Source organism: Tyto alba, unplaced genomic scaffold, assembly GCF_018691265.1.
Source record: "Tyto alba isolate M040663 unplaced genomic scaffold, T.alba_DEE_v4.0 Super-Scaffold_38, whole genome shotgun sequence".
NCBI classification, from domain to species: domain Eukaryota; kingdom Metazoa; phylum Chordata; class Aves; order Strigiformes; family Tytonidae; genus Tyto; species Tyto alba.
Genome location: NW_024881313.1, coordinates 34,679,508 through 34,698,076, shown reverse-complemented (window position 1 = coordinate 34,698,076; position 18,569 = coordinate 34,679,508). Strand labels below are relative to the sequence as shown.

Sequence of the window (18,569 nt, the reverse complement as noted above, 5' to 3'; positions counted from 1 at the left end):
CTATCATCTATCAATTTATGGACATTGTTTCACATTCTTCTGCTGTGCACCTCAGCAAGGAGCACCTCAACAGGCTGCCATTAGGTCTCCCTGAAGCCTCCTCTTCTCCAGGCTGAAGACGACCAGCTCCCCCAGCCTCTCTGCTCGGGGAAGGACATCCAGCCCCCAAGCATTTTGGTGGTCCTCCATTGCACTTGGTCCGGTTTATCAATGCATTTCTTACATTAAGGGGCCCCAAACCGGGCACAGTACTCCAGCTGTGATCTAATGGACTGCTGAATAAAGGACCATAATTCACTTCCCTCAGTTGCCTGGCTGTGCTACTGTTGGTACAGGCTTCCTTGCTGCAAGGACACACTGCTGGCTCATTTCTAGCTAGACCTCCCACATCCTTTTCAGCAGAGTTTCCCCTTGGATTCTTATCAATGCAGGGAGTTTATGTGCCCCAGGTGCAAGACTTGACATTTTTCCTTGTTGAATTTGATGAGGCTCCCAACAGACCATTCCTTCGTTTAACATGCAACTTAGATGATTTATTCAAGTCACAAGCATGAGCTTCTCATCATCATATCAGAAGATAAGCCTGGAGATAGAGCTGAATGTGTAACACAGGCTTAGGTGTACAGTGGATGAAGTAGTGTGATGCACAGCTCACCTCTTTGGCCTTTTCTCTTTGTATCATAAGACCTTTCTCAATGTTTATATTCACAGTGACTAACACACTGGAGGTCTCTCCACTAATAGTTCTCAGTTCTGAGAAACTGGGCCCAAGCCACATGTCCCTGTTTAAGGGATTTCTGCCAAGAATTGCTAAGTGCACACTAAGTCACAAATGACATGACTCAGTTTTCTTGCTGGCTCTCAGCAGCAGGTGAAAAATTAAAGCTAAGAAGTTAGGAAACCGCTTCAGAGCATTCTTAAATTCAAGTAGCATCATTAGCATCAACAAGTCACTCAGATGACAATGTCTGTATTTAAATCTAGACAAAAAAAATTTGGTCAGACCAGAGACAAATCCCATTTATATAAAAATACATACATTCTCTTCTAAAGGTGCTTTCTTAAGTCAGAGCTGGGATTGGAGGGTTAGGGAAGCTTTCACTGCAGCTACCTGCGCAGAACCTGTTCTGCAACCAAAGAAGAAATTGCAATTTCCACTGTCAATCCTGCAGAAGGTGTGTTCTCTCTTGGTTTTTGTTTGCTTTCTAAATTTTCTGTGAACTTTTAAAGCAGACAGAAGCATTTCAGGACTGTCTGTCTGAACTGGTAATTCCAAGTGAAAGAATACAGGAAACTTTTTGTTTTTAGAGAGTCTAGAAGACTTACACAAATAAGTGCGAGGGAGTAGGTGCCACTAAACTGACAAGTTGAGGAAGTGCATATATATGTACTTATGTAAACCCTCGGATACTTATGGATATGAACCAAGTGTGTCTCAAGATTAAATCATTTCTGCCACTACTATCAGAATTGCAAAACACCTATGCAATTTAAACACTAGTTTCAGAAGCTTTAAAGACAGCCTCTTCACTAAAATAAACACTGCAAAATTACTTCTCCAGGATTATTTATTAAAATGAGTAACAACATTCATAAACTTGTGTCTTTCTTTTGAATCCTTGTCAAGACTAACTTATTAGATAACTGCTACACTTGCAACCTAGAGGCACTTGGGCTTTTCATGTATGAGTAGCACTACGTCAGGAAGAGGTTAACGTGTAGAAACACAAAATGGACTTGGCAAGAAGGAAGTGGAGGAAACACTGCACTTCAGCCAAAGAATATGGCATTTCAGCACATGAGGATACTAAAACATCAGCTATTTTTTTTCTAGACAAAAAGGGAAGCACACTACTTTATGCTCTGTATCTTGGTAAACTGAATGATCTTTACAATTTTCAGAAAACATGGAAGAGAATAAGGGAATCATTTCTCAATACAGTGTGGGATTTGGATGAGTGGGTATCCACCAAGGATCTGGAAATGTCCTTTTTATCCCTCAGTTACAAAACAATTTTGAACATGGTGGGAAGAAAACAGTTACTCCCATCCTGTTCCGTAGCTGAACCATGAATCAAGACCTGAGGTGTCAATTTACCCTCAAGAATCTTTTGTTGCAGTTTAATTTACTTTTCCTCCAATGTAATGCTGGTGTCACCTTACTGCTTAATATTGAAAGTTATTGACAAAGAAAATGCTGATTCATGAAAGTGAGATTTTGCTCTAATATATTCATGTGAAAACAAATGAGCCTGTACCATTACATGGTTCTTCCTCTTGCTCACATTTCTTTACAGCCCTGACAGAATTTCAGATGGGGTGAGTGGATCCTGCACAAATCCTGCAGCAAGTTTTTTCTCAGTCGTGAGCCAATGAACAAATCTGATTTCAAAGAAAAGCTTCATCCTCAGTGCAGTAACAATTCTCCTTGGAGTGTAAAGGGGCATGACCACTTAGAGACTTAAGCAGAGCTGCTTCTGAAATTATGAAATCTGTTTATCTATCTTATTTCCTATTCATACAGCACGTTCTGCTCCATAGGTACGTATTTGCTGTGGCTTAATCCTGATTAAGATTTATATTCTAATCCAGCACTACTTATCTTCAATATTCATAACACCTGTACGTTCACTCATACTGGGCTTGATTGCCTGGGCTGGGTCATGGCCTGCAAACGACTTTAGCCAACTGAAACCAGCCTGTTTTACAGGAAGAAGCAATACAAGCTCCTATTGTGCAGCACAGTCAAATCTTAAAGTTCAATACCAACCCATCTTTCCTCCATGCCAGTGCTTCCGGGACTTCTCCATAACTGATTCCCATTTAACTAGTATGCACAGAAAACAACAGACTGTTTGCTCTTCCTGGATGTGGAGATCCTCATTCTTTGCAGAATGCTACAGTGCCACACCATTCAATTCAGTTAAGCAAGTACAAGATGATGTCATTGCAACATGGTGCTAGATGGCCAGAGGATCATTTTTGAAGTCTAGTTATCCTCTGATCAGTGTGGCAAAAAGACTAAGTTTGGAAGAAACACCTGAAAACATCTATGTAAGAGCATTTTCAAATATCTTCCAGAAGAGAAGCCCAAGCAATGTCAGGCTCAAAACCATAAGACATCTCCTGCAACCCAGAAACTCCTCATCTACATGCCACCACTGCAAGGAGGCACTTGATAGCTGGCACCACCCTCACCAACAAACGCAACATAACAAATGAGGTTTTTGAGCTAGAACGGTCTCACTTTTAGTTCAGGCACACAGTAGGGTTTCTGATGACCACAGGAATGGAGCAGCATGAACAGACTACACGGAGAGACAAAAATGTTTCAGGGGGACATTCCAGAGCCACACTCCAAGGCTTTCTGCAGTGATGGGTGTGGGAGGAAAGCGTCAAGGAAGGGAAGCACTTTGCTACCTATATAGTAGCAGTTACTGAGCATGTTTCACATGCGTGAAGCAAAGCAACACGGCAAATACCATGAGGTCCCCATCATGATGCAGGAACAAGGGTTTTTTTCACTCATTCCAGTAAGAAAACATTACAGTCTCTTTCAGTGCCCTCACAGAACCATTTTGAATTACTCTGGATGCAGGTTGATCCAGAACCCAGAGAAACTGAAAGAGGAGGAGGAAGAGGACAGAGAGAGAATAGGGGGAAAGGATGGGTTTCCAATATTTGGAGTGGAATGGTCACAAGTTTCTCTGACACAGGGTGAGAAGGCTGGGATCCATGCTCAGTGCTCAATGTCTTGCCCTAACTCTGCCACATGCTTCCCCTATAGACACAGGCTTCGCAAATGACTTAACACCAGCATTGGAATCCCATCTCCCAAAGCCAACTAGCACTTTAAAGGGATACACTAGCTACGCCCACCACATTAGGGTAAAACAGAATAGTAACTACCTCAGAAATCTCCATCAGATCAACTCCAACAGTTATCCTGCCAGGAAAAGGTTAACCATTGTCTGAAGCTGAATCAGTTTTACTCACATAGATGATTATAAAGCTACTAGCACTTCCTACCTCATACACTGGGAGGAATAAAGTATGTACATACAGTGAAACCAGAGAAACTGCTGTAAACATCAGCTGTCACCACTGCTCTGTCAGCATCCCACCTGCATGGATTCCTCACCAAAGTCCAACAGGGCCTGCCAGAAGGTTCTAAAACAGTGATGAGGTCTCATGTTTTCCCTCCTCAGCCTGCCGCAAATGCAGTGCAGTCAGAGCAGAGGCAGCTCACCCACTTGTGCTGGACACATTCCTTAACACTGCTAGAATAAACTGAGGTGAGGAGCATGCTGAGCTGTTAAGAATTTTATACTATTGCACTGGCAAGCTAAGAACACTTCTGCATGGGGGCTCAACAGGACAGGCAAGTTCTTCTACACTATATAATAATACAGTTTCTCTAGAAGCTCAGACAGGAGCTCTGGAGGACACTGGAGAAACCCTAGCATCTTATCCAGAGCCATGCAGCACCAGCATGGATGCAGCAGCACAGGCACAAACCAGCCACAGCTCGGGAACACGGTACCACCACGTATGCCTGGCTTGCCTAGAGCTGCACTGGGTACCCTCGGTTACCGTCCCCTCTCTCCACCCAGGACCGTTGCAGGGTAACCACGGGCAGCTCTGGCAGCTATTTTTCTTGATTTTGCCTTCCTGAATGGCTTCCGAGGAAAACAATAGCTTAAAAATTTAAAAGGCGCTTTTACACAGACAAGTACATTGGCTGTGCACAAAGCAGATAAGCCCAAAATAGTACATGTATTTTCCTCTTTCCTACCTACATTTTTATGGATTTCAGTCAGTTTAGATACAACATTTTATAAAAATATAAACCAAAGGACAATGAACAACTTGGAATAATCTAGTTCTGATACTTGAAGACATGCTTCATTTATTTTGGATGTTTTAATCATACAGGGGGATGTATCTTGTGAAACTAGCATTTTTCCTCGCTAGCTACTAGTATTTAAAGTTAGCATAGCAGGAGCCACTGAACATTTATTCAGGTGAACTCATGTATGTAATGGAGTTGCCTTTAGCAACTCTCCCTCACTCCTGGGCCTCCTGTGACTATGCTACCTAAAGTTTACATTTATCTTTCTCTGATGATCACAGCTGGGCAGGATTTTAAAACTTGAAACTACAAAGCCTTGAAACCTGCATTATACACAGCACTAACAGCCCAAAGAAAGAGGCAAAAGCAGCAAGAGTTTTATTGTAATAATGGTATTTCCAAGCTCTTATTGAGCAAAGCATTTAGTCTAATGTATTATATTTAATGAAGAGTCAGGAACTTGTACTGCGAATAACAGATCAGATATAATTGGAATTTGCTCCACACCACTAGCCTACATATATCAATAAAAACAATAACCACATTGGATTTTGGGCTCACTTCATTTGCATTTCTTAATTTAGTGTTTAACTAATTTAACAATAGTAATGATTTAATTCAAATTGAAATCTAAGGAAAATAATTTTTAAAAGCCATTAAAGATTTCATTAAGTTCCATCTAAATTAATATTAGCTTTCTTAATATTTTCAGTAAATGATTTTTTCTATCACCACTGAAACAAACATGAAGTTTCCTCTGTGCAGTCAAGCTTTAGACAAACCTTGTTAGATTTATTGGAATTATTTCAAGCAATTAATTAATATATATTAGAGTTATTTAGAGGAAAAGCACAAAAAATGGCAGGAAAATGGATGAAGCTGTTTTTAAAACACTGCATTCAACTTAGATAATTGTTCTTCGAGCCTTTTACATGGAGCTCTTAGGTGCACACTACCCACTAGATCACTTTTCATATACATTTATGGTACTGCTCCTAAGCATCAGACGCACAAGTTACCCAAGACACGGCAGTTTTACAAGACATCTTCAGCATCTCCACATGTAGCAGTCACTTGCACGAGTGACTACTCAGAGAAAATAATTCATTTCAGAAATATGTCAGTTACAATAACCAAAAGGTCTCTGTAAATCTCCAGTCTTGCCTCCCATCCTCTGAATGATACAGAAAAGTTATTTGTGTGATGCAGGCATTACATAGTGCGCATGTGTATAAATAAAAACATATATATAAAACTTTCTTGTTTTAAGCAGTAGAAGGCAACACATCCTACCCCAGACCTCACTGTATTTTTGCTTTTGTAGTCTCCTGGAACGTGCAGCTGATTTTGGCGTGTTGGACATGCCATTAGGCCAGACAGAAAGGATGTACGGAGGAGGCAGATGCAAGAAGTCAAACTGAGGCCTCTCTAAACTGGAGCTGCTCACTCTATCAGTTTAGTGCCTTATTAAAGTGAGAAACGGTTAAACGGTCAGGCCTCTGAGGAGCTATCTAGCTCATTTTCAAGCATACAACAGGACTGGAAATTAGAGTTATAGTCCTGTTCTCTCCTGGTTCTCATGATTAACCCTTATCCATGCAAATGGCAACACTGAAATCAACAGGAATGCCCTTACAGTGATTACGCTTTGCAAGTAACAGCCTAGATAACATCTAAAATTCACACTGACCTACATCACAGCTCACAGTAGCTACTGTAGTTGAAAGAATTTAGTACCTCTAAGTAATGAATAAAAAAGGAATTTAAAACACAAAAATAAGCAAGGAGGCACTAGGTTCTGAGTACTTGCAATTTACTTAAAAACACAATTCCACCTTTTCAAATAGATATGACAGCAATTTTTTATTCTGATGTGTCATACTTAAAAATAATGGCTTCAGATGTTCACCTGCATTTCACAGGGTACCAGGCTTTTATGCTCACAGACAGAATTAGGTATGAAATATGAAGCTTTGTATCACTTCCTCTGCAGCACAAGTGTTCACTTGCAGGTAAACTTAAGTCATTTAACTAGAAGTGCACTTAATTTGAAGAGATTACTCAAGCAGCTCTCCACTTGTACATTTGTATTACCATTATAATTAGAACTACTCCAAAATAACAAAAAGTTCATTTTTGACCAGAATAAACACAGAGGAAAAAGATCAAGAGCACCTTCAGTGAAGAGAGTGAATGCTTTAGAAAATATCCTTCAATATCCCTCCAGCTCTGCAACCAGCGACCACCTTCATTCCAACGCTACTCACAGGGTTGCTACTACACAGGCTAATATATGACATCATTTTCTGCTGTCTTGTATGTTTTAAGTTGTCTACTGAGAGGACTGAAATACTTCGCTGATTTGTAACAATGCTGAGTGCCCTCCAGCTTTCTGTAATTACTTCCTGAGACGCATACATGGCAACTGGTATGTACAGATAAATATTGACATTTACCTGTTCAGTAAGAGATACCAGCAATGGAGAGGGAAAGAACTGAGTGACCCAGTCCTGAAAACACAGGGGAGGCAGCTAAGGATGTGCTGAAATAGAGCCCCCAGAAGCCTTCCTTCAGCACACAGATACCTCTAGGATGCAAAGCCTGCTACCAACAAAGCCCATATTTGAAATGTAACAGAAGTGATCTTAACCTGTTGAAAACAAGACATGAGAACACCCTGAAGAAAGCTGCTATCAATGATGGACGACATTGACTAGATAGGTAAGTATACTGAAACTTTGGCTACCAACTTTAGGCTAAGGAATTCAAATGTATTTCTAAATCAGTTCATTTGTTGTCCAAAATAATACTGGCACTTGATACTACTTCTATAATGAATACACATTGTTTAGTGTTGTTACCTTTGGTAAAATTGTTGCTTTGTAAAAAGAAATAATTCAATATTTTATGTTTACGCACACCAAACACCTTCTATTGGAGTTTTCAGAAAGAGCACTCAGTTCATTCAAATTCCTATGCAGCCGTTCCTTTCACTTAGTGTTACTGAAAAAGTGGAAATACAAAAGCACACAGGTTTCTATTTAGAAAGATGCTAGCTGATTTCTACAAATGAAGACTAATTGAACTTTTATTCACCAGAACTTCTGAAAACATCTAATAATTATGCATTTCAGAAGAATCAACCAACAGGCATACCCAGTATCAAAACAGTAACAGTTAAGTTACTTTAGTAACATTTCAGGTAAAGATTGACAAGTGCAGTTAACTGCAGTAGAGGTATCTGAAGAACTACTTCACTTTGAGACACTATCAAAAACAAAACCATCACAAACCCACCCTTTTCTTGTATGTATATACACACTTCTATTTTTAATTTCAAATTTCCAGCTTTCAGAAATTTCTTGAAATTTCTTATTAAGCTTCAAATATTGTCAAATGGAAGACAAATACTTTAAAACCAACAAAAGTGGTAAAGAAGTGGCCGTTTCTAAACTCACTCCCTACTTGAGTAGTAATTGATGCATAATTCTCAGCAGGTACTCCTGAGTTTAGTTTTACTTGTCTGTCTAATGCTGTACAATCACTGTCAGAAAAAGGATTTCAGATTTAGGCAAACATTTCCTTTGTGTTTTTTCATCCATTCTTTAGATTTTTCAACCAGGAAAAGTATAGCACTGATGAGCTGAAGGCCACTGTACGAGACATCAAGTCCAGCCCTTTGAACATCAAAGAGAAAAATGGTATCACTGTCCAGAAGCTGGGATCAGGAATTTCATTAAAATCATATCATACCATATCATTAAGGGACTTAATTCTGTGGATGCTCTAATCTCACTCTTCCACACATTCGATTTTATTTCTTCGGGTCAGTGCTGTCACTAATCCCAAATTCTAGCCAAAAAGTGCAAAGCCAAAAATTTTCTCTTCTTACGTCAGAGAGAAAACTTTAGAAGTACATACTGCACTTGAAGCTTATTTTTCATGAACTTCCTATCCTTTGACACCCTGTACACTTGGACTAAACTGACATTGTGAAAGCCTTGGGGCTGAGACTTGTCATTTGACATGTACCAAGCATGCCTTTGCTAATGCATAAATTAGGCATACCACATACAGGCTAAATAACATTATAGTCTAAAGGCAGAAAAAGCAACACCCTTCATGTGCATTCTTCAAAACCACAGGCCAGAAATAACAAAAAAAAAGCTGCCCAAATTAATTTTTTCATGTCTGAAGATAATTAAAATTATGCATGTAGAATGCAAAATTTCCCTTGTTCATAGAAATGTGAACTTCTACTTCATTTTTACTTAAATAAGAAATGTGGGGAGTGGTAGGTTATTTTTTGCTTGAGATAATCTGAGTAAGCAGTGAGTAGATGTCCTCTGGAAATCAAAGTCTGGATGGAACCATTGCTTTAGATATTTAAAATTTTTTTAAAAACTTAGGCAATAATCTCTTTTAAAGTAAGGCAAAACTGTCTTGCTTAATCTCATGCAACAAACACAATCACAGCTAAATATCACTGTACATGCAGGCAAATAGAGTAGGTACGGAAAAAATTATGTATCTAGTAGAACCCCTCCTAACAGTGAAAAACCTCAGGTGTAGGTTGATGCAGCTGAAAGCATTGGGACACTTCATGCTCAGAACTTATGCAAAACATGAGATGTGTAAGAGAAGCTGAATAACCTTAAACCAGATAATAGGAAAGACAGCTGGAGGGATTACGGAATCTTAGGAGAACTGATTAGAGTTCACTAACAGGCCTGTCACATTTGAGCAACAAAAATGAAAATACAGGAAGACACTGGAAGAAATATTTAAAATAATAAGTATCTAACATTTCACTAAGTGTCAGCTAATGTAAATGTAGTATTTTACAAGTAGAATGATCATCAAAACAGGGCATCATTTACAGTGATACCAGCAGCTGCTATTGGTACAAATGATCAATACAAAGCAATGTATATATAGCTGTGAATCAGGTAAGCAATGGCATCCCTTACAGATTCCCATGCGTCTGAGAAAGAATAGATCATTCTGATCCTTTGAACTCATCCTTCTATAACATAAATGATTTCTTTGGACCAGAGCACCTGTTTTTAGGAAAAAAAAAAAAATCTTGTTCTTAAAACTGCCAGTGCTAAAGAATTCACTACACCACTGTCAATTGCTGCCCTGTTTGATTTCAACTGCTGTTAAAAATCTGCACCTTGGATGTCATTTGACATTTGCCTACTTTCAACTTCCAGTTATTGAACCATAATGTTTCTGTCTGTAAGGCTCAAGAGTCCTATGCTATCAAGTTTCCTTTCCCCAAGAAGGTACTTACAGACTGCAATCATGTCATTCCTTTGCTAATCTAATTGGATTTAAAACCGTAGATCAGTCTCAAAAAACAAGTGATAAAAGGAGATTTATTAGATAACCCAACTTATCTCAAAGTCCCCAGTTTCTAGAGATCCATGAAGCTCTAAAAAAAACAGCCAACTGACAGCCTGACTGTTCTTCTGAATATTGCTTGAACAGTACAACCAGTGAAAGAGTCATAAACAATCTCTCCTAACATCAGTGCACAGGAGTTGAACCATTTACATACTTAGGCTTTTGCTGACTAAACATTAAAAGTGATTGTTCAAACAATGACAACATTTTATCATTGTGTCAGGAAAGAAAGACAGATAGTGCCCCTTCCAATCTTTTTATTAACTCTTCAGATTTTCTGTCTTCATTGTGTTTCCTGTGTATGTATAACAACAATAAAACAAAATAAAAGCAAGACAATAGCCACTGCATGAAAAATTCTAGAGCACGTAAGCAGCTTCCTTATAGCACATTAGGTCATTTCCTTCAGAGACACTTTATCTAACCCTTTTAAAAATTATTTAAACTAATACTGTACTCTCGTGAGCCAAGTAATAATAAAAAGCCCTTTTTTGTAAAATACTTGGTCAGGAAATTGGTAATGAGCTAACCAACCTTTCACTCCAGATCACTGGCTTAAAACCAAGCCTTTCTTGATCGTGCCTAGAAGGCTCCACTACGTGATAAAAGTCCGATGCTCTGTGGAAAATAAGAGGGGATACAGTCAAGTTCTTGGCAAGGTATTGCCCATCTCACACTGGCACTCTTATCAGCCAGAAGTTTCATCAAACACAAATATCCTCTGTAGCAGAATCACTGGCTTAGCTGGGAAGAAGATCCTGCCTTTGATGAATTTGAAAGTACTTCTTGAGCCAACTCTCCTCCCTCAAAAATACAGGCTTAAGATCTAATGGCAAGGCATATTTATGGTCTGTTTGTACTGCATACCAAGAGGTATGGTGTGCTGCACCACTATTCATACATGTTCCAATCTGACTGTTAGCACTATTCACTATTATTTTAAACAAGACTTCAACCTCCCATCAAGGGCAGGGTCTTCTAATAATTTTTAAACTGTTTTCACTGACTTGCTGAAGTAAAAAGCCCCTAACAAAGCCGTCACCCTCATGCTGCTGAAACATCATCACCACTCTTAGCAGCAAACAGCAAGAGACAAGCACGAAGCCAACACAACATTTTAGTATCGATTTCTCTAAGAAATTTAAATCCCGCAGGGCATAAACATCAATTTAATCTGTATGCAACGACAAAATGGCCTCAATCACAGTGTTCCTCATTTCAGCCAAAACACTACTACAACTGCAACAGAAACACATTTAGCGGTGAAGGCAAAGGCAGCTGACAGAACAAGTACCTCAACGTTCCTGATAATGCATAAGAGTTTTGTACACTACAGTCACAGAAACCAGTCAAAGACCACCACCAGCAAAAAAATCTGTCTCATAGCCTGACACAAAGCCATCCCAGAGTGTCCCAAAAACCAGTGGCATCTAGCCTTGCTAAACCAGAGCACCACTTCATCCTCCAACACTTTGCTGTGAAGCCATAGCCTCACACCTCGCCTTTGGGTTTCTGTGCCTCTGTATGACAACATGAACAATGAACATGAACAACCGCTCCATGTTACACTAACTGGTATTTTCTGAACTCCCCTCACTCCATCAGACTGCCCTCCCTGTGGACAAGGAGCCACACATTATTACTACCTTCAACCGGCTGAAAAGAGCATCAAAAAAACCCACCACATGAAGGAAATTTGGCACCTTGGAGTTTGCCCTCATGTAATGTTAGTCTGAGCTCTTCAGAAAATCTAAGTTCCACCTCTAACCACTCAGAAGTCAGACCCACTGTGCTCTGACATTTCCCTTTTTTCCCTAGCACTGCAGGACTGCTGTTTTGTTTAAGAACGCATCCTGTTGTATATCCAGTCAGAAGGATGTATGTACTTTCATACATTTGAAACACAGGTAACACAGCACTTAAGGAAAAGAACTGGCTCATTCTTACATCAGTGCAAAGCCACGGGCATGTCTGTGTCACCCCAGCCAGTACTTAAGCACCAAGTACAGTCAGTAGAATTCAGGACACCAACATTATTTGCAAGTGATGGATTTATGTACGTAAGAAACTGTAAATTACATAATAAACACAAACACGAGATTTTATGAACAAAGCTTGTGCTTGTAAAACGTGGCACCTTCTATCCATCTCCCCCTGCTGATGAGAGTTAAGTGGCAGAATCAGATTCCTAAATGTATAAATGTGACACGAACAGCACATCGGGCAACCGGTACTCACAGCACTCACTGATAGGCATAACTCGAAGGCAGAAAGCCCTGTCCAAAGCTAACAGCTTCGACACAGACACCACCCCAGATAACCAGCCTACTTACAAGGCAGGATTTATTAATTGCTGCTGCAGTCCCACAAAAGCTTATTTAACACAACTCTAGCACACACCTGACCCAGTATGTACAGACTTAGTGCTCAGATTACTATTGACATGAAGGTCACTGTAGATCTGCACATCATTTAAATATCTATTGACTACATGTGTGATCAACACCAGAACCCTTACCTGTATGCTGTTTTCCTTCAGCATACATAACGTATCATGGCAATGTTTGCTTCACCCATCATCGGGCAGGGAGTAGATTTTGCTCCCAATAATAGTTTTGTGGGTCTTCACCAGGACAGCTTCACTAGGTCTGATCAAGGACCATTGCAACATTCTCCACTCAGTATCAGTTTTAGGGTGAACTTTAGGATTGTTTGGTCAGGAATAGAAGCAACTCTGAAGCGATCATCAGAATTATTAAAGTATATACTGGCAGATCAGTCTGAACCACTGACAGCTTTATAACTGCTGTGATCATCAGTGCCACTGAGCTGCAGACACTGTCATTTCTCTATAAAGTTACCATGGTTTTGACTTCAGAGAGTCCCCAGACTATGCAGCAAACGTGTGTATGACCAGCCTCTGAACTCCAGTTGTGAGTTTGGCTTTCAAAAGGGGATGGCTGCAAGCAGAAAAAGGAAGTGACAAAACAGAAGGTGTTTATGATACAATCAAAATTCAGGAAAATAAAGGCAGAACAGCAAACCTTCACCTTATCTGCATGAATCTCTGAATCAGAGGATGTAAACAACAGGGACAGACCAAACTTCACTTGTTTGTTCCTAGATCACAACGCTCTATCCACCCCCTAAGAACATAAGCAAAACAGGATACAGGGTGTTACTGAATGATTTCCCCCGAAATCTGATTGAGAAAGATTAGAGCAATTAGAACTGTGACACACACTTTTAAAACCCTTAAATCACGATTAATGTAAGGTTTAACTTTTCTCCTAAGGATCATCTGGTGAGTCTGTGCCATTTTCAAAACAAGGCTGAGACATGCATCCCAGCCTCAATGGAAAAAATCATGAGGCAGAATCCCCTGCCCTCTACTGGCACACAAACCGCACTGAAACCTGTGCACAAGCCTGCAGGCAAGCACAAACAGCACCTGAAGAGCTGTTTTATGGGGTTTTTTAAACTATTATTTGTAATTTATAGAAGATCTACAATGTACGGGACACATCAAACTGGGAACAAAACCTCACATATAAAACACTCTTTCAGCATCATTGCACTTCTTCCTGCAACGCTAGCTAGACCAAGGATTCAAAATACTGCTCCTAGCAAGATAATACATTAATTAACTGAAAGTAAATTCTAAGGGATTATCTAATGTTTTTCATGTTCACAGTGCATAACCAAGAACTCCATATGACAGGGTTTTATTTATTTATATTTACAAAATTCTCTTCCACGTACACTACTGCTTTTCAGATTTCAGTCATCCAAACTGCATTTGGCCCAAGAATAGAGAAGCAGGTTCATGACTGCCAAAATGTTTTTTCACCACCTTGGTGCCAGAACTAGAGAAACTCCTAGCCAGGTTTCTGACTCATTTTCACCAATGAGATGGCACCACACAAAACTTGGGACAACATAGGAAAGCATTTACTGTGACTGACCATGTCACTTCCATTTCTGTTACAGATCCATTTAACAGGTGTTACCATATAACTTTCCAGATCTTGTGAGCAGTTATTACTGTATTCTCCCACTGGTGTAAACAACAACAAAGAAAGCCAAGGTTTACACAGCTGTGATTATATTTCTGAATGTAAGTCAGCTTGATTCCTGGAAAAATCAAAGTAAATTCCCCATGTAGACAAGGCCTAAAAGGAATTGAATAAACACAAGGGTCTTGACTGTATATTTAATCCAAAAGATAAATAAGCTTTTAAATTATATTAAAAACAAAAAAGCAGCCTGAAAAACAGCAGCTATTAAACAAGTCTGGCAATACCAGAGTAATTCCCACAATGCTCATCCATACCCTGAAATACATTCAGAACACACCCTGTTTTCAGAGCTGTCACACAACAAATGCAGATATAAGCCTGCCATCACTACACAAATAACAGAATATGACATTTAAATAATACCACTAAGGAAAAGTGGGAGATGCCTACAGCCTACACTACGCACTGCAGGTTTTTTTTTAAAGCAACTCATCTGTTGTTACCAAATAGCTAAAAGACCCTTGGGACACAAAACAAAAGCACACAAGGTTCCAAGGAATCTACAGGAACGCAATGCAAACACACTGACCTCCTTTTTACTGTAGACATCTACAACATTTTTTAAAGTTTATTAAACCACATCTTAAAACTGGTTAGGTTTTTGGCTGTCCTACTTAGCCTAAATGTATTTACAAATAAATTCTACCCATTTGTTTCTATGTCAGAGTTGTCTGCTATCTTAAATAGTTCTCGCACTCTGGTGTTTGTCTAACCCCTGACATTTACAGAGTGCAAAAGTATGCTCTTCAGACATGAACTTCCTAGGCTATATAAGCCAAGCTTTTGGTGCAGCAGAATCTAAGAAGGAAGGATAAACAGGTATATTTTAAACACAATCTATTTGAATCTCTGCCTGTCTCCATAAATAACCTCCCCAAATAAATATGGTTTCGAGTATATAATAAAATATATAACAGGAAAACATTCACAACATAAACTTATGAGGTGGAGTTGCCAAGCCTTGTGATTTGTTCCAGTATATCTGTATTTTCTCAACTTTCAGCTCCTGGAGTTATCTCTTAAAAATAAAAAAAATTATGTTCTTCATGATTACAGATAAAAGCCTGGAGGTAGGAGTCAAGCAATAGCTTGTAAAGGAGAAGGTCAAGACTGGCTTATAAAGAAAGACATCAGGATGTAAATAAAAACAATATGATTTTTAAAGTAAAACACTGGTTTAAAACCCTCAAGATGAGTTAATTCAGTATTTTTTAAGATGCCACTGTCTGACATACTGATAGAAAATACCAGTAAAACATCTTACCAACTTGCCTGTATTCTTTCTGTAAATTGCACAGCTACTGATCTGATCCCACTTCTATAGATAAAATACTATCTGACTTCTTGTTCCCATGTGCTAAAAACTATTCATATTATAAATTCTAGGAAGCAGGATCTCTTGCTTTCTAAATCACAAGACAGGGAAGGGGCTTTTGCTTTATTAACAGAAAACTGAGGTAGAGGTAAGTGACCTGCTTATAGCAGATCCAGGAATTGAACATAGATTTCAGATTTTCTGAGTTACAGTCTTGTGCTTTAGGCAGGTGGCTGGTCTCCTTTTCACTTAAACTATCAAAGCCTAAGCCCTTATTTAAAAATTTACAATGCATCTCAGTAACAATGAAACAGCAAGAATACTTGGAAAATAAGTAATCTTAAGTCATTGGTCCTTCTGAAGTTAACATCGGCAAAAATTTGCCCCCAACACACCATCAAAAAATTTTCCAGAAGGCTAATTTAGAATTCATAACAGTTTCTGTATCCATCAGGCAGGACAAGAACCACAATACTGACATTACTGTCGGGACACCTTTTTGTTTGATCTCTACTTCTGCAGCTTTTCATTATACTTACTGACTTTATAACCCAGCTTTTCAGCATGAATCCTCTTGGCCATGAACTGCCCCTCTATCAATGCTCGTATTTCTACCTCCTTTGGAAAGTCTGAAACCTGTATCAGAGAGGGATTACATTAAGTTAAGAAGCACCTTACACAGTATATGATGCCAAGCTGGAGACTGGTTAAAAACACAAGACATTTATAGTTGATTATCCCTGTCTTCACCCTGAAGTCTGCTTTCAACTAGGCCCAGTTCTTCGCTCAAACACACAAGCTGGACCTGAAGACTCATGACAGAGAAGTAACCCATAACCCTGGTGTGGTTGGCAAATCCAGCAAACTTGAAATCAAGGCACTATGGGAAAAGGTTCTACTGCAAATTGTACACTCTTCTCTATGCATTTCCCAGCACCAAAGGCTGGTTAAGAATTAGTATCTCAGAAATACAAAACTGAAGCAAGTAAATAAAATTCAGATGCATTAAGCAATGTCACAAAAGTTTAAAACTATTTCTGTCTGCACAAATTGAAACCATGTCATCTTTTCATTAATTTAGTTTCTATATGTAACATTTTTCTGTCCTTTTGTCAACCAGATTATGAGAAAGGCAACAGGAGTAAGAAAATATTGAGCTACAAACAAATACAAAGAATCTTTCACAAAAAGTTGACTTTTTCCATGCACTACAATGAAAGTGCCTACAACCTGTGTAACAGCTAGAAGTGTGCATTCATTTAAACAGCAAATATTTAACAGACTAGTGCTACACTGAAAACACAAGATAGTATCAATCTCTGTTCACCTAGGTGAGGTCTAAATGACTGGGATTCATGATTGATCAAAGGCGTCTCCTGAGTTTCAGTACCACCCAGAAAGGCAGACATTTAAAAAACATCCATTCCGCAACAAAAAAAAAGAAAAAAAATACAAAGAATTTTCCTTTCCATAACGTAATTTATATTTTAATTCCAATTGGACTTGAGCCTGTGCTTATTTACATACCACTACGTAGCTTGTAAGTTACTCCAAGATAGGCAGGACAGTAAAATGAGGTTTTTACTTTACATACACATTTAGAGCAAGCTAAAAAAAATATTACAGCCCAAAGTTTCAACACATCCTTATCTGTGTGTCTGAAACTTAGAAGATGGGGACTAAGTCATATAAGTGTACTAAGATCTTGATCAGATTAAAGTTAATCCTGTTTCAAAAACAGTGTTGGTTTCATTAAATCCACATTTTCCAGTAAAGGAAATATTTCCTAAAAAAAATACCATATAAATTCTAGTTCAGACTTTGCACTGTAGATACTCTCAAGCTACAGACCAAATACTTCCCTATGAAAATCATCCCAGGGACTTGCAATAAATGAAACTTGAAAGCAAGTATCTCAGAGAGAGGGGAAAAAAAAAAAAAAAGATAATGGCAAACATTTCAAGCCTTGACAGTACTCCTTCAAGGTTTGAGACGTTAACAAGATTATTACTACCTTTTGGTTGTCTCTGTTGAATCTGTGAATCCCAACTGCTTCAGGAGTAATTTCCATCACATCAAAGTAGAAACCTGCATCAAGGAACATTAAAGAGTGTCATGTTTGCTCCTAGCCCAAAGTTGGGATCTTATTTCAGCACACAGCTAAAATGATAATAAATGTTTATCACGTATTTGCAAAGACATTTGAGTCACTGCACAGCCTGTTTAACTACTTTCAGTCCACACATTTATCAAATTTAACTACTTTCAGTTTACAAAAATCTGGATCTTAAGCATATCTGGCCCTAGGCATCCAAACAATATAATAAACAAGAAGCCTACAAAAGAGCACACACCAATCAGAACACACACACATGCAAGTAGCAGACACTATATAAACACATCTTAGAAATAGTATCAGTAGGTCAAGGGTGGGAAAAAAAAAAAAACCACAAAAAAACCCAAACAAACAAAAAAAAAACAAACCAAACAAAACAAACAAACAAACAAACAAATGAAACAGAAAAAATGGTGAGCTAGTAAGAAGAGTACAGGAATATTGGAAAATTTCATGCACTGGATTAGATTTCATGAGCTTATTAGAGAACATCACATATTTTAAGCCACGAAGCAGAGCTGGTCTCTGAATAGTTTTGATGAGATCTGAAGAAATGCAGTAATGCTTTGCAGACAGCTAGACAAAAAGTGTGAAAAAGATTTCTTTTGTGTTGATGGCAAGAAGGGTTGGTCAGGAAAGATATTCAAGAAAGGAGACAAAAAAAAAAGAAAATTAGGACCGAAAAACTGACAGCAAAGAAACTAAGGAGAGTTTCTAAGGTTCAGACCTCAGAACAAGAATATGCTGCCCTGGGAGCCCTATGATTATTAGCCAAAAAAAAAAACCAAAATAGTACTG

General features: G+C 38.7%; 1 protein-coding gene across 9 annotated transcripts in view; it reads right to left on the bottom strand.

Moving 5' to 3' along the window:
- The window catches only part of XYLB (xylulokinase), a 103,804-nt gene that overhangs the window by 41,100 nt on the left and 44,135 nt on the right, over nt 1–18,569 (bottom strand). For 6 of the 9 annotated variants that reach the window (XM_033009686.2, XM_033009688.1, XM_033009687.2 and 3 more), the window contains 2 exons: nt 17,670–17,743; nt 16,195–16,291 (listed from right to left, as the gene is read on the bottom strand). In XM_033009686.2, coding sequence (XP_032865577.1) covers nt 16,195–16,291; nt 17,670–17,743 — 171 coding nt within the window. Of the gene's footprint in view, nt 1–10,813; nt 10,880–13,106; nt 13,222–13,311; nt 13,408–16,194; nt 16,292–17,669; nt 17,744–18,569 lie in introns of those variants that run through there. The other 3 variants (XR_006166197.1, XM_042801762.1, XM_042801763.1) reach the window with 3 other exon arrangements.